Raw genomic sequence first — 22,841 nt, forward strand, 5'->3', positions numbered from 1 at the left:
GGTTCCTTTAGGAACTATTTATCTCCTAATAAGATTTACTGTTAAAATAAAAGCCTTTTCCAATCCCTTTTACTTAATTCTGTTGCAAGGAGACTAACTTCTGTGTAAACTGTAGATAACTGGTAATCCTTCCAGTGAGAAGAAGAACTTACCTTGATCGAGTACCTGATGTGCCAGACCTTTTAGCAAGTGCTTACATGTGGTTTCCTATAAATATTGAAAGCAGTCCTGAGAGGGAAGTAATATCAACCCCATGAAACAAATGAGAAGAGGAAGACTTCTGGAAGTTAAGTAACTTGCTTAATGTGGGTGACAGAGCTAGCAAGGGATGGAGCTGGTCTTTGAATGAAAGTCTTCTACTCTAAAGCCCATGCTATTTTCATTATACCTTGAAAACAGCACACTTCCCTTTTAATTGAATGGTTAATAATTTCATTAGACAGGGGCTATCCATAGTTTGGTTTTAGGGTCCAACAGACTTAGATTTCAGTCAGATTTATAGCGCTTACTCACAGTATTATCTTTTACAGTATCTTCTCAGATTCTTATCTTTAAATAAAATTGATATAATGTAAAATAGATAGCTAGTGGGAAGCAGCTGCATAGCACAGGAAGATCAGCTCGGTGCTTTATGACCACCTAGAGGGGTGGGATAGGGAGGGTGGGAGGGAGGCGCAAGAGGGAGGAGATATGGGGATATATGTATACATATAGCTGACTCACTTTGTTATACAGCAGAAACTAACACCATTGTAAAGCAATTATACTCTAATAAAGATGTTAAAAAAATATTATTCACCCACATAAAGAAAAAAATAAGATTGATATATGGCCTGTTATGCCTTATAGTGCTGCTGTGGCAATTGAGAGAATATGAGTGAAAGTCCTTTAAAATAAGAAAGTTTTCCTAATATGTGGTACAATTAAATCATTTCTCCTTTGATTATATTCTTAGTACTTTCTTCTTTCAGTATCCTAGGTTTCAAAGCTTAGGAATATGGCCAAGCCTCAACCCAGAGGGTATATTGGCTCCAACCATGAACTCCTTTGCTTCAGGCTTCTTGGACAGTTGGCTGGCATGAATGCTTGTATGTGCTTTCTGCTCTTTCATTTTAAGGGGCATCCCCAATTTTGTCTAGCTCAGCGCCACTTAGGATATCTACGTTCGTGGTGATTTTCTGAGCAGTTCTCTTTTTAACTTTTTAACTCCTCTCATTGCCTCTTTGCCATGGGTTTGGTTAGTGCTCTGGAACTGTGCTGTGGAAAGTCTTCCCCTTTTCTCTGTCCTCCTCCCCCAACTTGTTCGCACCCTCATTCATCTGTAGGTAAGTCTGTTACCCAAAGCTAACATCCCATCTCTCTTGCTTCACGTTACTGATTACTATCTCCTTCTATCTTTGCTCTTAGTCTTCCAGGATATAAAGATACTAAAGACATTCTCACCTTAAAAAAAAAAAATCCCCCACTTAACAACTAGCTACTCTCCCAAATCCCTGCAGCCCTTCATCCCTTCCCTCCACCCCACATATTGTCAGTTCCTTTCCTGCTGGGTTTCTGTGGTTTGTGAGATAATGTGCAGAATTCTGGTGCTCTAGCAGCCTGGCCCAAGCCTACCTCTTAAGCTACATCTTTTGGTATTCCTTTATTCTTCCTGTTACATTGCAGGATGTCCTTTCTATCAAGAGCCAGTCCCTTTGCTTAGATTCCATTCCTTCCTGCTTGCCCAGGAACCTTTCTCCATTGTTAATCTCCTCTTTATTTAACTTTCATAAAAACTCTCAAATTTCCAATTACTTTTAAAAAATTGGAGGGTCTGGTAACCGGGGCCACATTCCCAGATATCGGCAACAGCCTGGAGCTGGATAGGTAGCTGCCCTCTTTGGGGGTGGGGCATGCACTCTGTTTTTCACACAGTCCCACTGCTCTCTTCTGTCATATAGGAAGCCCACTTCCCTCATTTATGTCATCTGCCTGGTGACAAGAAAAGGGATTTTATATCTCCTGGCCTAAATTGTAGTATCTGACTTCTAAAAGTACCTCTGTAATCTGACCTCTTATTTACAGATACAACCTCATTTTCCATTTTTCCCAGTAGTAACTGTCTGTTCAAGGCCATTTCCCCCATGTCTTTGGTATCTCTTCCCTTCATGTTTTAGCTCCCAATGATTTCTTCTTTCCCTGCCTCCTGTGGTACGTATCTTCATGTGTAATGCATTAATCCCCAATTTATCTTTCATTCCCAATAAGTGAGCAGACCTCTTGAGGGCAGGGATCATATTGCATCAATTAAAAAGTTTGCTTAAGTTTTATTTGGAAGAAAATGTATTTTTTTAAAAACTGAAATCATCCAGCTCAGCGAGCTGCTGCCTCAGTAAGATGCTGGCCTGATGACAGGCACACGCCAGCTGAATTGATGAGGAACAGCAGATTCACAATTCCAGTCTCAAGCTTCCTCCAGGGCATAGATCTGAGGACTGGAAAGGCTGGCAAAATTGCTTGTACTATTTAAAATGTTCTCTGTTTCAGTCTTTTATTTCTGCCCTTCCATGCTCTCTCTTCGCTCACCTTTTACTTTTTCTCTCTTTCTTTATTTTTTGCTAAGTTCCTATAGTTGAATTTAATGAGTTAATTACCTTGTGATAGAACCCCTGTATACGTTTATGTCCCCCGCAGTGGTAGAATCCTGTTTCTCTATGAAGAGAATAAAACTAGTTGGATGAATGAATACATCAGTAAGTGCTTTGGGGGATAGTGAGCAGGAGGTGCTGTAAATTAATTATCCTTACCATCTGTATGTTTTTCTTTGCAACTAATTCGGTCAGTCAAGAAGCAGCCGTAGAGTTCTGTTTCTTGTATTTGATAAAATATCTGTGAAGTGAGGAACTTGGATTCAGATATCTGTAAATTCCTTTCTAGCTGTAAACTTCATTAAAATCAAAACCCCTACCATATGTAATAGTCTGATTCTAAAACTATTTAGAGCTCTAGTAGCAAAGCAGAGAAGTACCCACATTGCCCTCTTATTTCCTAGCAATTTGGTGCAATCCTTTACCTTTAGGAGAAGTTAGAATTTCCCTTCTTCCAGTTACTCATTTTAGCAGCCTAAGGCAGATAGTACTTAATCCCACTGCTTACACTTTTCCCAATGGAAACAAATTAAAGTACCTTTGATTTAAATCCCCATCTCTGAATTTAGTATAGTGTTCTGTTGGTCAACTTACAAGTGAATGTAAGAAGCTATTTAAAAGGTTGAGAAAACAAAACTTTGAGCAAGTTGAGCATTTTGCATAGAGTGAAGTACTTTTATTGGAACATACTATAAAAAGAAACGTAAGATGTAAAGTCTTAGCTACTTCAGCTCTCAGTGGTTTAATAAAATACATTTGAACCAGACTACTCAGGGGGAGAGGTTTTTAGTTAGTGAAAGTGAGAAAATGAACATTTAAGAAACAAACAAAAAGAGTGCAGCCCAGTAGTAGTATCTTCCATTAATTTTTTTTTTTTTGCGGTACACGGGCCTCTCACTGTTGTGGCCTCTCCCGTTGCGGAGCACAGGCTCCGGACGCGCAGGCTCAGCGGCCATGGCTCACGGGCCCAGCCGCTCCGTGACATGTGGGATCCTCGCGGACCGGGGCACGAACCCGCATCCCCCGCATCGGCAGGCGGACTCTCAACCACTGCGCCACCAGGGAAGCCCTTCCATTAATACTTTGATCTGGGGAGAAAAACCTTCCTGAATTACAAAAGTAATAAGTCATGCTGAAAACAGAAAAATATAAAGAAAAGAAAGAAAAATAACAGAGCAAGAATTATCTGTAGTTCTGCCATGCTTTTGTCATCATTATCCTTGGTACTCACATTCTCCCCCAACTTCTAACCCTGGCAATCCCTGATCTGTTCTCTTTCACTGTAATTTTGTCTTTTTTGAGAATGTCATAAAATGGATTCATGCATTATGTAACCTTTTGAGACTGACTTCTTTCACTCAGCATGCCTTTGAAAGTCATCCAAGTTGTTGCATGTATCATTAGAATGTTCTTTTTGGTTGCTGAGTCGTATTCCATTGTATGAATGTACCACAGTTTATATCCATTCAGCTACTGAAGGACATTTGGTTTGTTTCTAGTTTTTAGCAGTTATGAATAGGCTGGTATAACATTCATGTACAGGTTTCTGTATTAACTTAAGTTTTCATTTCTCTAGGGTAGGAGTCAACAAACTATGCCCAATGGGCCACATTTTCCTGTTGCCTGTTTTTATATGGCCCTATGAGCTAAGAATGGCTTTTACATTTGTAAAGGTTTGTAAAAAACAACAACAACAAAAGAAGAATTTGCAACAGAGACCATATGTGGCCTGCAAAGCTTAAAATATTTAATGGCTGACCCTTTGCAGAAAAAGTTTGCTAACCCCTGCTCTAGGGTAAATACCCAGGAGTGGGTTTCCTGGGTCAGATGGTAAGTGTATTTTTAACTTTATAAGAAACTGCCAAACTGTTTCCAGAGTGGCTATACATTTTGCATTTCTATCAGCAGTGTCTACAAGTTCCAATTTTTCTGCATCCTTATCAAAATTTGGTATTATCAGTATGTTTAATTTTAGTCATTCTAGTAAATGTATAGTAGCTGCTCGTCATGGTTTTAATTTGTATTTCCCTAGTGGCTGATGATGTTGAACATCTTTTCATATGGTTGTTTGCCATCCTTATATCCTCTTTGGTGAGGTGTCCAAGTTTTCTGCCTGGTTTTTACTTGGGTGGTTTGTTATCTTACTGCTGAGTTTTGGAAGTTCTATAAGTATTCTGGATACAAAGACACAAATCCGTTGTTGGATATGTGATTGCATATATTTTCTCCCAGTCTTTTCATTCTTTTAACAGTGTCTTTTGCTGAGCAAAAGGTTTAAATTTCGATGAAGTGCAATTTACTGATTTTTTTTCTTTTATGAGTTATTAATTGTTGTATAAGGTATAGGTTTAGGTTTCATATTTTTCTAACATTGTTTTTTGAAAAGACTATTCTTTCTCCATTGGATTGACTTTATACCTTTGTCAAAAATCATTTAGCCATATTTGTGTGGTCTATTTCTGGACTCTCTTTTCTGCTCTGTTGATCTGTGTGTCTGATCCTTCACCAATACCATGCCATTTGATTATTGTAGCTTTACAGTAAGTTTTAAAATTGGGTAGTATGATTCCTCCAACTTTATTCTCCTTTTCAAAGTTATTTTGGTTTTTCTAGTTTGTTGGCCTTTCTTTATAAGATTTAGAATCCAATTGCCTGTATCTGCAAAAGTTCTTCTTGGCATTTTGATTAGAATTGTGTTTTACTTGTAGATCAGTTTGTGGGAGAATTGATATCTTTAATATGTTGAATCTTTCAATCCATGAACATGGTATTCATTTCATTTTGGCCTTCTTTAATTTCTTTCATCAGGACTTTGTAGTTTTCAGCATACAGATCCTGTCCATGTGTTTTAGATTTGTACCTAAGTGTATTTTTTGAGCTATTGTAAGTGGGATTTAATTTTTAAAAATTTCCTATCATTCATTACTAGTATAAAAATATGATTGATACTTACTGTTAGTAACTTTGCTAAACTCACTTATTAATAATAGGAGTTTTTTGTAGATTAATTGGGACATTCTACAGAGACAGTCATGCTATTTGTGAATATGGGCAGAATTATCTGTTCCTTTCCAACCTGTATGACTTTCATTTCTTTTTTTATTTATTTATTTATTTATTTTTGCATTATTGAACTGGCTAGGACTTCTGGGATAATGTTAAATAAGAGAGGTGAGATTGGACATCCTTGCCTTGTTCTCAATCTTAGGGAGAAAGCACTCATATAACTAATACTAAATATTATGTTAACTATAGGTTTTGTGTAGAAACACTTTATTACATTGAGGAAATTCCTTTCTGTTCTTAGTTTACTGAGAGTTTTTTTCATGAATGTATATTGGAATTTGTTTAGTGCTGTTTGTGCGTCAATTCATATGTGTCTTAGTCTGTTTGTGCTGCTATAACAAAATGTCACAGGCGGGGTGACTTATAAACAACAGAAGTTTATTGCTCATAGTTCTGGAGACTTGGAAGTCCAAGACAAGGTACCAGCATAGTCACCTTCTGATGAGGGCTCTCTTCATGGTTCATAGCCTTTTCACTGTGCCCTCATTTGGTAGAATGGGCTAGACAGCTCAGTGGGATCTCTTTTATAAGTGCACTAATCCCATTCATGAGGGCTCAACCCTTATGACCTAATCACTTTCCAAAGTCCTCATCTGCTAATGCCATCACCTTTGGGGATTAGGACTTCAACATTTGAATTTTAGGGGGACACAGACCTTCAGACCATAGCAATATAATCATGAGGTTTTCCTTCCTCAGACTGTTAATATAGTGGACTATTACACTGATTAATTTTTAATATTCAATCAACCTTGTATTCCTGTGATGATAAACCTTACTTGGTTGCAGTGTATATTATTGGATTCCATTTCCTAACATTTATTGAGGATTTTAATGGATATAAGTCTATAGTTTTGTTTGTTTGTTTGTTTGTTTCTGGTTTTGGTATAAGGGTAATGCTGGCCTTATAAAGTAAACTTGAAAGTTTTCCCTTCTTTTCTATTTTCTGGAAGAGATTGTTTAGAATTGGTGTTATTTCTTTTTAAAATGTTTGGCAGAATTTGCTAGTGAAATCATCTGGGCCAGAAGAATTATTTTTTGGAAGATTTCTGACTATAAAATCAATTTATTTAATAGGCTGCTTTATTTTCTGTCTTTCACATTAAAGGCTTTTTCTGGGTATCTGGTAATACCTGACCATCTGTTTTTATTTAAGAGTAGGGGACTATAAAGTTGATTGGTAGCCCTGTTTGTGGCTGCGTCTTGTCCACACTTAGCCTCATTGTAGGATAATCTGATTGGAATACTTCACTGGAGAATCCTAAATGTCAATATTTTTAGATCTTTTCTCTTGAGCTGATCAGATTTCCTAGAGAAGACTCCTCCAAACTCTTGCTGCCATATCCTGGGGCTGAGTGGGTAAAGATTAGGCATCAGAGGGCTTGATCTTTGTTTTCAATAAGCACATGTTCACTTAGTCCTCATGTAGTCTGTACTATTCTCATTTGTTATTTAACCTCACTCTGATTTTACCACAGGATTATATTGACCTAAATCATTTTGAACTTTCTAACGTAGTGGTTTTAAATGGATAGAGGTGGGGGTGGGATGTTTGGAAGTGTGTAGGCTCTTGAGGGTTGTAACAGAGAATGTTGGCCAGGTGTGCTAAAAGTTTTGCAGTGCTGATGACTGCGGGAAGAATTGCTTCTCCCGAGATACCAATATCTCCCCTGTTGGAAACTGTCTAGGTTTAAGTTAAAGCAAATCTCAATACCAGTTAGAGTTAATTATCACTTATTATCTTTGACTTTCTTGCTCTTTCTTTTTCCATTCTTGCCAGTGGTGATTTAGATTATACTGGTATTTGAAATTAACAACTATTTTAAAGTTTTCTTTTAAGCAGGTCGCTAGAGTGGAAGTGAGAAGACTAGTTAGGAGGTCACTTCAGAAGTCCAAGAAAGAAGTACTGATGGCTTGGCCTAGAGTAGTAGTAGTAAAGAAGGAGAGACAGAGGTTGCAGGATGTGTTTTGGAGATAGAGTCCAAAGGACTTAGAGATGGATTAAATATGGAGAATTGAGGAAAGGGGGGAATCAAAAGTGGTCTTAGGTTTGGTCTTGAACTGACTGGGTGAATGATGGTGTCCTTCGCTGAGATGGAGCAGACTAGGGTAAAGAGCTGGTTCTGTATTGAGCACATTAAATTTAAGATACCTGTATCCTGGGCCCAAAGACAATGTTGATTTTTTTTTTTTTCTTAGATACTCTTTGCCTTTTTAGACTTGTTTATTATTCAGCTGTCATGCAAAAACCTCTTGATCCTTGGCTTCTGCACCGTTCCTTATTGTTGCCGCCCACTAACCTTATTTGTGGAGGACTTTGGGACTTGGCTTGTCCACCCCACTTCTTGGCATAATCATGGGCAACGTCAGGGGCTGTGTGGGCAACTTACCCGTTCCTGTTCTCAAGGTTCCTTGATGTAGCCTGCCAGCAGTGACAGCATGATACAGTGGTTTTGAATCCCAGTTCCCCTACTGCCTAACTGTGTAACTTCGAAGATACTGCTTAACCTTCTGTGTCTCATTTTCTTCAATTGTAAATTGGGGATAACAGTGTCTGTACATTTGGGATTTTGTGAAGATTACATAGGAAAATAATGTGAATTATTTTCTCTTACTAATTATTAATGCCTGACACATAGTAAGCATTCTATAAATGTTGGCTATTAAGATTATTAGTATTTAATTATATATCTATTTAATAATATATACTACTATTATTCTTTTAGTTAAGCAACCCCTCCAAAAGCTACACCTTGAGCCTTGCCTCCTCAAATTTAACCTCTTAAATTAAATTAAATTAATTAAAGTGCCAAAAGGCACTGACCACAACTTCCTAGTATGTTCAATATACTTGTTTTAAGAAAATAAAACTCGTCAGAGCTAAAATTCCAGTGGTTCTTATTTACAGACATACATTAGATTCACCCGGGGGCTTTCTCACAACATCTGGGCCCTATCTATGGGGGTTTGAGTAGGATGGGTAAAGGTGGAGATGGGGGATGGCTTCAAGTATCTCTACTATAATAGCCCTCCCTCAGTTTTCTTTAGTGAATTACCCCCTTGCTTGGTTCCTTTCCTCACCAGTCTCCTCTCCATTAATCAGTACCTTAATCTACTTTCTCACGGCTACCCTTCATGTCCTCACTCCCTTTTTATCTTCCTCTGCTAACCCCTAACTTTGGATGAGTCCAACCCACTCTGCCTCCAATGTGTGTTACTGAAAGCCACAGTTCTTGAGCTACATGAGATTCTTTTATGTGTTTTGTTGCTCTCTAATCTTTACTATTCATATTAGAATACCTGACCTTACGTGACACGGTAGTTGTATGACTCTTTTAGTTAATAGTGGTTTCAAAAGTAACTTCAACTGTCATGTAATCTAATTGCCCAAGGACGTCTGTGATTCTGTCATTTATATCTCATTCATCTTCACACTATGTTTGAGTAGCATAATGATATTAATGTTTCTTAAGTGAGTCACAGAATGGTAAATAGTTTGCGGCATCAGCTTGCAGGCATTTTTTTTTGAACTTTGAGAAGTAAGGTATTATGGTCGTGTATAAAGCAACCTTTCTTCTCTGCATTAATTCTGTTTTGTGGGTCAGTATAACAGCTTTAGCATCACTGTTTTAAAGGAAATTGTGATGGTTTATTGTTTTTATTTTCTTTTTGAGATGTGAACTGTCATGATCAATTTTAGTCTAAAACTTTTGGGGGGAGGTTCATTAATTGTGTGTGTGTGTGTGTGTGTGTGTGTAGCAGGTGATAATCTTTGGCTTTGGTTTTTAACAAGAATTTTAAAAAATTCAATTACAACTAGGGAACTTTTCTTCCAGTTTTTACTCAGTTGTTTTTCATTCCCTTTGGAAGTAGTGGACCTGACCCAGTTCTTTTTTGAGAATTCCTTTCACAGAACAGTGTGTTAAAATATTTTTGTCCTTCTAATCAAGTACAATGTAAGAACTGGCAGGCATCCATAGCTTCTGTTCTTTAACATGAGACTAATTCTATTCCTTGATTAAGATACTGGCTCCATTATTATACTTACTGGTTTGGATAGCAGGGTATGATTTGAGGATCATAGCTATTTCATACATAAAATAAATGCTTTTTCTCTACAAGCATTTTTTAATCTTGATTTTGTTAGTCATATAACTTTCTAACAGTGATCTTTGAAGTATATAATGGTTTGGTAAAAGAAGAATACCATAGATACTGGAAATAAAATTTATTGTTGAATAAAATTTAGATTATTATAAAATCCAGCATGACTTTATTGCTACATCAGGATAATTTTAAAAAGTTGATCCTTCTACCTTCACTTGTTTGATTTAGTATGTGTGTGAGTCTTAGCAAATTGACATTTAGTTTGAAAATTAATTTTAGCTAAGTTATGGCTGAGAGATAAAATATGTATTGGATTAACTCTTAATGATTATACCCTGAAAGTATTATAGAAATAAACATTGAGAACCCTTTATAATACGTAATGGTAGATTTCTGTGATAATGTTCTGGATGTTTAAAATACAGTGCTGTTGTTCTTTTCCTATAGTTGGTTAGAAAAAAACTATAATTTGGGGGGAATAGAATGGAAAAGAGAAAGGATGGGGAAAATTGAGGAGGGTGGAGTATATTAGTTTCAGAGGGCTGCCATAACAAAGTACCACCAGCAAAGTTCCTGTGGCTTAAAACAACAGGAATTTATTCTCTCACAGTTCCAGAGGTTAGAAGTCTGAAACTGAGGTGCTGACAGGGTTGTGTTCTGTCTGAAGTCTCTGGTGGGAAGGATCCTTCCTTGCCTCTTGCTCGCTTTGGGTGGTTGTCTGCAGTCCTTGGCTTGTAGACACATCACTCCAGTCTTTGCCTCCATTGTCGCATGGCATTCTGCCTGTGTATGTCTGTCCAAATTTCCCTCTTTTTATAAGGATACTGGTCATATTGGATATAGGTTTAGGGCCCATCCTAATCCATCATGACCTCATCTTAACTTGATACATCTACAAAGCCCCTGTTTCCAAATAGGGTCACATTCACAGGTTTTGGATGGATGTAAATTTGGTGGGACACTATTTAAGCCAGAACAGAGAGTTCTAAATTCAATTTTTATTTTGAGATTTAAACCAACACACTAGATTTATCTACTTTATATAAAGCAAGTAAGATACATTTTAAGTAGAAAACTTATTTTTATTTGCAGTTATATTCACACATATGCTTTCCTACTGCACAGGCCTAGGTATCTAGTATTTTCCATTCATGTAGCAGAAATTGCATTAAAGGACTATTTGGTTATGAAACATCTATTTATATAGATGTAGAACTAGAAGACTTTCCACATTACCTCTTAATAGCCTAATATCTATAGAACCAAGTTAGACTTTTCTTGAGTGTTTTAACTGCATTAGAATAATACTTTTGTTCTTATTTGTTTTATATCCACAGTGCCTGATGCTGATTTATTGAGTGAAGAATGAATTAATGAAAGAATGGTGGGGTGTGTGTGTGTGTGTGTGTGTGTGCGCGTGTGCGTGTGCGTGCGCACGCATGTTCATTGAAGGGTTGTCAACAGAGATGTGTTATGAGGAGTTTTCATTTAGTAAATATATTCTCTCTTCACACGCTGTTCTGCACTTTGCTTTTATTACTTATAGTATATCATTCCATATTAGTGTAAAAATGCTATGATTACATAATATTCCATTGCATGGATATATTATAATTTATTTAACTAGTCTCCCTTTTTATTTTTAATTGTGACAAAAGACACATAACATAAAATTTACCATCTTAACCATTTTTAAGTGTCAGTATTGTTAAGTATATTCACGTTATTGTGTAACCAATCTCCAAAACTTTTTCTTTTTTTTTTTTTTTTTTTGCTGTACGCGGGCCTCTCACTGTTGTGGTCTCTCCCGTTGCGGAGCACAGGCTCCGGACACGCAGACCCAGCGTCCATGGCTCACGGGCCCAGCCTCTCCGCGGCATGTGGGATCTTCCCAGACCGGGGCACGAACCCGTGTCCCCTGCATCGGCAGGCGGACTCTCAACCACTGCGCCACCAGGGAAGCCCTAAAACTTTTTCATTTTATAAAACCAAAACTCCATACTAATTAAACAACTCCCCAGTTTTCCCTCCTGTCAACCACCATTTTAGAAATTTCTATGAATTTGAGCTAGTCTCTCTTTTTAGTTTTCATCTTTGCTCTTATAAACAATGCTGCAATAAAGAGCTTTGCATATGTGTCATTTTACACATGAATAAGTATATCTGTAAGATGAATTCCTAGAAGTGGAATTGCTAGGTAGAAGGATTTTCACATTTCTTAGTTCTGATATATATATCGCCAAACTGACTTCCAAAACTCTTGTACCAATTTATACTCCCCCTGCTCCCACACACAGTGTATATCAGCTATTCAAGTATGTTTCAGTAAAGTTAGCTTGTCAGCTAGACTTCACTGGCAACTTGGGAGAGGAAAGGCCGCTGTGAAGGAAAGTTGGTGTTGCTGGGCTGTCCCCAGTGTTCTACATCTATTCCTTAAGGATTACTTGACATCTGTAATGTAGTTTCCATTCTGCATTCATTTTAAAAACTTAAAAACTGGGCTTCCCTGGTGGCGCAGTGGTTGGGAGTCCGCCTGCCGATGCAGGGGACATGGGTTCGTGCCCCGGTCTGGGAGGATCCCACATGCCGCGGAGCGGCTGGGCCCGTGAGCCATGGCTGCTGGGCCTGCGTGTCCGGAGCCTGTGCTCCACAGCGGGAGAGGCCACAACAGTGAGAGGCCCGCGTACCGCAAAAAAAAAAAAAAAAACTTAAAAACTTTCACCGTATAGTGTAAGCTATTCGTGTGTTAGTAATAACTTCTGAGAGAATGACTGGAATACCTCACTTTGCAGGTAGGTACCACAACTGAATATATGTTCAGCCCAGCTGAAATTCCCTTAATACAAATCTTTAAGATCTTTAAAATGAATGCATAGATACCTTGCTTTAATGGCTGGTTTTTTTTTTTTTGGCTGCATTGGGTCTTCCATGCTGTGCATGGGCTCTCTAGTTGTGGCGAGCGGGGACTTCTCTTGTTGCAGAGCACAGGCTCTAGGCGTGGGGGCTTCAGTAGTTGTAGCACGCAGGCTCAGTAGTTGTGGCTCGCGGACTTTAGAGTGCAGGCTCAGCAGTTGTGACGCACAGGCTTAGTGGCTCCGCGACATGTGGGATCTACCCAGACCAAAGCTCGAACCCATTTCCCCTGCATTGGCAGGCAGATTGTTAACCACTGTGCCACCAGGGAAGCCCTTAAATGGCTTTTAATAATAAAAAAAATTAACGGAACTCTTTTCTCAAATGAACTCTTATGAGGAGCTCCGCTGTATTGGGGTGACAGTGAAAGGTGACTGTGAAGGAGGGAGGCTGGCAGAGGTAAAGCAGGTGAGCAACAGGTCTCCCATCCCTATTTCATCCAGAACTATTACACACAGGTGACTCAACTTCTTTCCTTATAGCAGTGAGTGAGATGAGTGAATGCTAACATATATTCAGCCTCTGGTAATTCACGTCAGACATTTGAGGAACCTAGAACCTTCTTTGTAGAGTCCTGATGTTTGACACTGATGCTGTTTTATTTTTTTGTGTGTAGTAAATTTGGTATAAAATGAGGCGTAACTGCCTGGAGATATCACTGTTTTCCTTAAAGTGTACATATAGGCTTTGGTGCATTGACTTTTCATCTGGAGATTTTTAATAAATGTAACATCCTTAATTAGTTTTCTTGTAAAATGAAAATGCTTACACATTTTATAATATTTGCATATGTTATTATAAAGTAGAATTTAAGGGGGCTTTGGGAACCACCTCCCAATGATGATCAGTATTAAGTTTTGAATTCATTTCCTCAGACTTTTTTCAATGTATTAAGTTGCATGTAAATTTTATTCCTTCTTTGAAAAGATGGGATTATATTTTATATACTGTTTTGTGGTATGTTTTGTTTACTTGATAAGAAGTCCTTTTGGGTTAGTGTATAGAGATATCCTCCATTCTTTTAATGGGTTTATACTCTTCCATTATATAAAAACTATCCATTCCCCTGTTGCTGAACGTGTAAGTTGCAATAAATATCCTTTGTGCATATCTTTGCCTGTTTGGACAAATGTTTCTATAGGATAAACTCTTAAATAGAATTTCTAAATCAAAGGATGGCCGTTTTACATTTTAACGGATGTTTTGGGTCTCTATAAAATATGAACATCCTGATTTTTATAGGAAATAAACTTAGTTCTAAACTTTTAGAAGTTTTAGCTAAGTGATGTATCATCATTAATGTGCACCAGTGTTTCTAATACAAGTCTTCTGGAAATGTATACATTTTTTAAATGACAGCTTTGAAACTTTTTGTTCTTACAGTGATGGAATGGGGGGAAGATATTAAAGCAATTTCAAAAGATGAAGCAGTAATGTTGGTGAATCATCAGGCAACAGGAGATGTGTGTACTTTGATGATGTGCCTCCAGGACAAAGGACTGGTAAGCCATCCTGAAGGCAGAGATAGGCTGCAGAAAGGGGAGGTTAACAGAGAATCAGTTTACGGATCTTACCACAGTTGGGAATGTAGACTTACACTTTAATATGTATACTTTTCATGAAAATTTAGAAAAATTTAAAAAGAGAAATATACTATGTATATAACTCTAAATTATTCTAAGAGAGGAATTTACAGACCTAAAGAAAAATAACTGGGATAATGTGGATTATATCTCCACAAAGCTGTTTTTTAAAAAAGATAACTGAAATGGAAGCAAAGTTAATATGGTTCAGCATGGGGCTGTCTTGAGGTGAGTGGTGGATTGCCAGTTTGAGAAATACAAACACAAAAAGCAGTTTGCTTAAGATAGAAGAGTAAAATTGGACAGGGAATTAGGTGATCTTGGGGATCTTTAGCCAAAAGAAAGTAAGGTAAATATTATTTTGGATTTCACTTAGAAAGCAAATTGAAAGGAAAGATATTAGGGCCATTTTATTCAGCGTTCTGGGGCTGTGTTTGAACTGTTGACTTCACATTGCTTATATTGCTAACTAAAACATACCTGTAAACTGGGAGGGTTTAAAATAAAGTCAGTCCTTAACATTAAACGAATTGTTACCTTAAGAGTAGGTAAAGCGGTTATGTTCATAGAAAAGTAAATAAATAGAAAATACATAAAATTAATGGAATTAATATTTGGCCTAATAGTGAAGAAACAAATCAATAGGTATTTTATAAGTGTTTCATATTTATGGTCACCGACTATAAATATAGAAGACCATCCTATAAGATACTATCCCCGTAAAGCAACTAATAATCTAGTGGTAGGTGGAGAGAGGGAATAGCAAACAATACTTAATTGCAAAGTGAGAAATTTTCAGTGGAAAGTGAGCTCACCATGTACTTGGTGGATATAGAAAACTTTGTGGAGGGGAGAGGACGTAAACTTGACCTTGAAGGGTGAGTAGAATTTAGTTAGGCAGAGTAGTGAAGCAAGGGCCTCTTCTTTAGTGAAATAATCTTGGCCAAAACACTAAGGCAAGAATACGCCTGGTGTGTTTAGGTCCCAGAGTTTGCATTCAGCAGCTCAGGGGTCAGAAAATGAGGTGACAGTAAATGGAAAATATGTTTGCTTATTATGGAATCTGTTTTTGTTGTTTATCTGAAAAGCAGAGGCATAATTTTGCTAGAATGTAGAATAAATTCAGTCCTTTCTTATATTCAGAATCATATTCAGAATTGTTATATCACTGTGTAGATATATTTGCATTATAATAATATTTACTGCCTGTCCCCTAAATTCTTGATGTTAAAATTGTGTAAAAACTAGTTTGTTTGGCTTTGTATCAAGGAGAACATTTTTATGCTTACCGATAAGATACTTATATTTATAGTGATTTTTCTGAGGGCCTACAGTGTCTTCTATTGGTTTTTGAATCTCAAAGAGTGCTTAAAACGGTGACTATAAATATGCCTAACTTTGTTACTCTAACTCCAGTTTGGCAGAGATGAGAACTGTATTAACCAGAGTATCAGGTAATCTGAGATTCACTGATATTGTGGACAAGAAAAATTTTGGTTTATTTGTTTGCTCTTGTAAAAAGATTTTAGTTGGTCTTTGGTTCATTTTTCTGTCCAGAGTTATTTTGTTTTTATTTTCAGATTAATTATACTAATGTTATTATCTAATATTACAAAATAATTTGAAACCTTGAAGAATTTTTTATCTTGTTTCATAAAGGAGTAATTGAGAAATAAAAAGGTGGAAACATGAAAATTTCTGGCTCCTGCATAATAAGTATGGGGCAATATTAATTTACATTCACAAGTAGGAATGTTTACTTGATTAATTGCATACTCCATGGGCACGTTCAAAGAAAGAAAGCTAATGCTAAATTGTGGGCCAGTTTAAAAATACTAGTTTAATGGTGATGTGAGCATAACATAGCTTTTTGAATTCAGGAATTCCTGTAGCGCCTGTCGTTGTTCCTCAGTGGGGGCACTGCTTGCATTTTGGTAGGACGGCACTGTTGTTCTTGACTGTCCTGCTGCACATTGTTTTCCTTACCTGACTGCAACCTACTATGTGCTAGTAGAACTCCCTGGTCATTGTGACAGCCAAAATTGACCTTGTAGACTTCTAAATGGGAAAACCATTGGCTCCACTAAAATTTCAGAAGGATATGAAGAATGGAGCCATTCATTTAAGCCTCCCCAGATGTTTTGACATGTAGAAAATTCGTGCTTCCGGGTAAAGAATAATTGATGTAGAGCAATTTTGTCCCTTGGAAATACCTAACAACGTTCTGAGTGACAGCCTGTGAAACGTTGACAGAGTTGATTCAGGCAGCTTGTGTTTACTGACCTCATTTTTTCAGAAATATGAAACAAAGGATTAGTTATATTTTCTAAACGTGCTGGTACCTTTTTAATAAGTATCTGTGAAGTGCGGAGTCTTGCCCTTTTCTGGCAATTGATGATAAAACCAAGAATTTTTATTTCTATCAATAGAATGTTTAGATATGTAATAAATATTTATTGACTTGTAACATTTCCCCTAAAATAAGTTAGGACAGAATTATCCATACAAATCTCAGAAGATAGCTTGGCTGTCTTACTGAATTTGTTTTACGTTACCCTTCTAACTGAGGCGGTAAATCCACTATAAATGTAAGATTAACCATAAAAGCTAGTTACTTTAGTGTTGGTATTAAACCCAGAGAGCAATAAATTGCAGCCACACTTCATACTGTATATAAAGCTCAAAGGTTTTACAGGTTGACTCCACTTGCTTTTTGTTTTGTTTCTTGGGGCACTTTTCAGCAAATTCCATTTAGTTCAGATCTCAATATATCTAAACAAAGTGGTTATCATTACAAAGCAAAACAAGATTCAAAAATGAGATGTTGGTGATTATTTTATTCTGTATTAAGTGATTTGGGAATCAGTCTTTCATGTATGTATCTTTATTTTTTTAAAGTTATTTTATATGGTAAAACTGTTGGAATAGGAGTCATGTAAATGAACTGTTCAGTGATACTGAAAAATTACATCAGAAGCTTGAATATTATTTGTGGGCTTTTATAATGTTTTTGTAAAAGCAACACATGGATATCAATGCTTAGTTTTTTCCTTATATGTTAGTTCATACAATTTGGTGCTCAGAGATGAAGTTTACATTTGTTATTCCTGTAGGAACCAAAGTGGAGCTCTGTTGCTTTCTTGATGGAGGCTGTAGTTTTCACTTTATTTATTTAAGGCTTATAACAAGGGATGCTGTTATCTCAGCAGGGGAGAACAATTAACCAATTCATTTACTAGATCCTGTTTACACTTACTTTTAATTTTGAAATTTGCTTGAAATAAAGTCTTCTGCTCTTGATATGGCTATTAACTCTTATCAGCAGTGGATAATATTTTTGTGTTTAAGAAACTGAGTATTTTTATGCTGGCAAAGAGTAAGGCCTTGTATAAACTAACAAATACTCTTTGTGATATAATGGAATGTGTAAATCATTCTACTAAATGAATTTTTAAAAATTTTACAGTGTATTTATTGACTAAATGAATTCTTTAATGTTCTTTTATTTTGGATATTTTTATATTTTATATTTTTATAAATTTTTATATTTACATCTTTATATTTTATGACTTTTAATATTTTAGCCATGAAGTTAAGGTCACATTTTATAAAGCCTTAGTGCTTATTAATTAAACGTGGAGCCCTCATTTGATAACTTAGGCATATTGTATTGTTTCAAAATAACTTTACAAGTTATATAAGAATTTCCAAAGGTTTTGTTTACATAGAACAAATTGGAAATCATTAAGTTCAAATTTAAGAAGTTAATTCAGTTTTATTTGTTACCCAGTGATATGTATATACCTATGACCTAGGAATCCAAGACTTGGAATCAAGACCTGTAATTTTTTTTTTTTTTAAGCACTAACATAGCAATAAATATATTATGTTTAAATAGTCTAAATACAGCAAGTTAAAGAAAGATTGGTGGAGTAGATAAACATATTATTCAACAATATTCTGTCTACAAGAAACCTACTTCAAATACACTGAACTAGTTAGTTTTAAGGTAAAGGATATAAATATATATATATATATCTCATGAACACATTAGTCAAAGAAAACAGTGAGTTGGCCATATTAATATCAGAAAAAGTAACCTTCAAAGGAAAGAAAATTAATAGAAACAAAGAGGACCATTACATAAAAGGACCAATCTTCCAGGAAAGCATAACAGTCTTAAATGCATAAACACAAAACAACAAAACCTCAAAATGCATGAAGCAAAAACTGATAGAGATGAAAGGAGAAATAGATAAATACAAAATTATAGTTGGAGATTTTAGTACCCGTCTGTCAGCACCTGATAGAACTTACAGACAGAAAATCAACAATGATATGGAACTCAACGACACCATCAACCAATAAAATCTAATCAAAACATGTAGAATACTACACCCCAGAACACAGAATACACGTTCTTTTTAATCGTCTGTGGAACATATACAATGATATTCTATATCCTGGGCCATAAAACAAACTTCAATACATTTTAAACATTGACCTAATACAGAATAGGTTATCTTAATATAATGAAGTCAAATTAGAACTCAGTAGCAGAAAACAGCAGAGAAATCTCAAAATCCTTGGAAATTATACAACACATTTCTAAAGAATGCATGAAGACCTGTAATTTTTCATGTAGTGCTTTATTTGTAGAAGTAACAGATTTAAGATAGTTAGGTTAATTAAAAGTATGCTTGGATGATTATACATAAAATTTAGAGACTGGCTAGAGTATAGTCAGGTTTTTTTTTTTTTTCTATTCAACATTTATTTCTTGCTTTTAAATATTTTAGGTTGTTGCTCAAATGATGTGGTTGATGGATCATATTTTTAAGTACACAAACTTTGGAATTGTTTCTCTAATTCACGGAGACTTCTTTATCAGACAGGTAAGTAATGAGCATTTTTTTCCACAGTGATAGCCTGATCAATCTAATTCTTTATTGTAAAAAGAGGCATCACAAAACCAGCCAGCTCTAGTTATCTGAGGGAGCTGGGAATCTTTTTTCCTAAAACATGTATTTCAGTCTGAATTTGAGTATGCATAAACATTAAAATGCAAATATTTTAATCTCTACCCTCCTCGCTTCTAAACAGTTTACCAAGCGCCTGCCACATTCTCAGCTCTTCTGCTTCTTAGCTGTGTGAACTGGGCAAGTTATTTAACCTCTCAAAGTTTCCTCATTTTTCAAATGAGAATAATGGGTACTCCTCTCACAGAGTTGCTGTGTGGATTACATGAAGTAATATGTGTTACACGCTCAGAACAGTCCCTGCTACTTTCATCAACTTCATCATGACTACCACTATCATCATCTATATTATCACTGTTATTTTTATTTACAAGTCACCGTTATATGATACAGAAGGTATCTATGTTAGCAGTTGGGAGATGGTTAAATAAATAAGATTACCAGTCGGGAGAATACTAAATAAATAAATAAGAGGAAATATTTTGCGAATTCATAGTATGAAAAGTGAGTACGTCAAATTTCTGTAAATCCAGAAAAACCTTAAGAGGAGAAGATGATATGTGGCATACATTTAAAGAATGAGTACGGGTTTGATGGAGGAAGGTGGATTGGGAATGGGTCGTAAGCATTAGGGATAGTTTAGTATAGGAAAAAGAATAATACCCTCTTATCAAGTCAGCATACAGGGACTTCCCTGGCGGTCCAGTGGTTAGATTCCGCGCTTCCAATGCAGGGGCTGCGGGTTCAAAGAAAATAATAAAAGAAGAAGTCAGCACTACATTATAGTGTTTCCCTGATATGCTACATGCTTTATTTTCTCAAAAATGGATAACCAAAATATGATATCAAGAGTTTCTATGTATGATAATGCTACACTTATCTGGTGTTTATATATTTAGCCACTTCACCCTGGATGGTGCAGTACCTTACATGTAGTAATTACATAATGAATTGCTGGTGAATCTAATTAAGCCTCTTCTGAGCATCACAAATTCAGAAATAAGCTAGAAGTGTGTAGAAAAACTTCTAAGCTCTATGAAAATAGGTCTCCCCAAACACATATATTATACTTTGCTCCAGACAGTTTTTTTAATATTTATTTATTTATTTAGCTGCACCAGGTCTTAGTTACAGCACACGGGATCTTTGTTGTGGCATGGGTACTCTTAGTTGTGGCATGCATGTGGGATCTAGTTCCCTGACGTGGGATCTAGTTACCTGACCAGGGATCGAACCCAGGGCCCCCTGCACTGGGAGCACAGAGTCTTAACCACTGGACCATCAGGGAAGTCCCCTCCAGACAGTTTTATATACAAAACATATTTTTGTTTTTCATATTCTGTGTAATTGTCTAGTTTTTTCTGGAAACACCCTTGGTTTTTCTGAGCAGAGAGATGGAAAAAAGCAGGCACTGGAACCCTACGAAGAATTGGGAATGGGGATTGGCCACAACAAGGTTGAGACAAAATAAACAATGATCAGAACAACTTAAGGAAGAAACTAACCTAATATCTTAGAGTGTCACTGGAGGCGAAGACAGGAGAGATTTACAAATTCATTTCTGAAGTGCAAAAATTTTTTCCCTGTTTGATAGTAATAAAAATCTATAACATGGGGGAAGGGGAGAGAAAAAAAGTATTAATGTTAAAGAAAATCTCTTGGGACTTTGCTACTAAACATTTTTGACAAGATATTTCCAAGAATATTAAAAATATTTTACATGTACTCTAGGGAACTTAAAAGTAAAGCTTAATTATAATCAATTCAATTCTGTAAATTAGCTAAGAAAATCGTTACTTAGTTTGCATTTAGAATAATTTAGTCTAAAGACTGAAAGTGTACAAATTATTTTGGGGAGCTTCTGTAATTGTGTTGGCTGGAAAATTATTAGCGAATTGACCATACTGCAAGGAAGAACCTTCTTATATTTAGTCATGGGTTTTGGGCTTTCCTAAAAAAGCTTCTAGGTTCCTCTTTTCGGTCTCCAAGTTATCCTCTTTCCTCTCTTTCCCTCACAACTAAGATCCAGTCTATCAGAATGTCCTGTTAGCTTTCAGATTTTTCCCTGAATGTGTGCACCTCTCATCGATATCCCACAGTTGAATCTCATCAAACTCCCTTGTCCAGACTCTACAGGAGTCTCCTAACTTATTTCCTGTAGTCTTTTTGTTACTGGAGCCAGCAGATTTTTTTTTTAAGTAAATAAGATCATGACTCTCCCTTTTTGAAAACATTCTAATGATATTGCATCCCAAACTACTACTTAACCAAGCTCAAGGCCTTTCTTATATGTCCTCTGCCTCTCTCTGCAATTTTCAGCCACACTGACCTTGCCACAGTTCTCTGAACATGCCAAACATGTTCCCACCTCAGGGCCTTTGTCCTTTTTCTCCTCATCACCTGGAGTACTCTGCCACTCATCTTCACATGGTTTATTCCCTCACATTATCAGCTCTTTGCTCAAATTTCACCTCCTTGGAGCTGCTTTTCCTGACCCTGTTGAGCTTCTCTAGTCTCTTACTCTTCTTCCTAACCTTATCACCAGTTGCATTTGTACATATGCACATATACATATGCATATGTATTATATATCTTCCCCATTCAAGTAAGCTTCGTGAATGTCTCTTACTTCTCCATCTCCAGGACAGTGCCTGGCAAGTAAGTAGTAGGTACTCAGTAAATACTCACTGATGATGAATGAATGAACTTTCGGGGGCAATTAGAGCAATTTTTTTCTGCAGGGGGAAGGGTTTATTTATGTAAGTGCTAATAACTTACTTTTTCCAGTATGGTCAAAAGGGGAAGTAAGTGGGGGGAAATCACTATTCTAGCCTATGATTGGGATTTACTCTAGAAGCAGTTATTTCTATTTAATTTTACAGCCTTTAAATTTCAAATGTGACTGTACTTACTCTATGTGTGTCTACCTTCTAGGGAAAATCTCATCGTGACCAACAGCTTCTTCTTCTCAAGAAGCACCTAGAAAATAATTACAGGAACAGAGATCGAAAATGGATTGTTCTGTTTCCAGAAGGGGGCTTCCTCAGGAAGAGGCGAGAAACCAGTCAGGCATTTGCCAAGAAAAATAACTTGCCATTTCTTACACATGTCACTTTGCCAAGGATTGGGGCAACAAAAATTATTCTGAATGCACTTGTAGCACGACAGGAAAATGGAAGTCCAGCAGGAGGAGATGCTAAGGAATTAGGTATGATGGTTTTTAGCATTTTTTTCTTTTCTTGGAATTAAAGGATTTTCTGGAGTTCCAGAAGATAACATTGTTCTTTTTTATATTTATAATTTTTGTCAAACAGAAATAATACTGAGGGAGAAGATGAAAATATAACTTTTTAATGTTTCTACAAAAGTAGTCCATGCTTACAATAATTTATTCAAATAATATAGGAATGTATAAAGTCGAAGGTATCTCTCCCTTACTGTACACCTTACTCGTGGCCATTCCCACTGCTGCAGTCAACATTCCTGTAAATATCCTTACAGATTTGTGGAACATGTCTGTAGTATTAATTCGTAGAAGTGGAATTGCTGGATTAAAAGATACAGGA

The 22,841-nt window shown here is 36.4% G+C and overlaps 1 protein-coding gene across 3 annotated transcripts in view; it reads left to right on the plus strand.

The window, feature by feature from the left end:
• LPGAT1 (lysophosphatidylglycerol acyltransferase 1) overlaps positions 1–22,841 on the plus strand; it is a 65,867-nt gene that overhangs the window by 18,584 nt on the left and 24,442 nt on the right. For all 3 annotated transcript variants that reach the window (XM_082670898.1, XM_082670896.1, XM_082670897.1), the window contains exons 3-5: positions 14,097–14,215; positions 19,096–19,191; positions 22,210–22,483. In XM_082670898.1, coding sequence (XP_082527024.1) covers positions 14,097–14,215; positions 19,096–19,191; positions 22,210–22,483 — 489 coding nt within the window. The remainder of the gene's footprint in view (positions 1–14,096; positions 14,216–19,095; positions 19,192–22,209; positions 22,484–22,841) is intronic.

The sequence above is a fragment of the Grampus griseus genome, assembly GCF_964374135.1.
Source record: "Grampus griseus genome assembly, chromosome: 1".
NCBI lineage: Eukaryota > Metazoa > Chordata > Mammalia > Artiodactyla > Delphinidae > Grampus > Grampus griseus.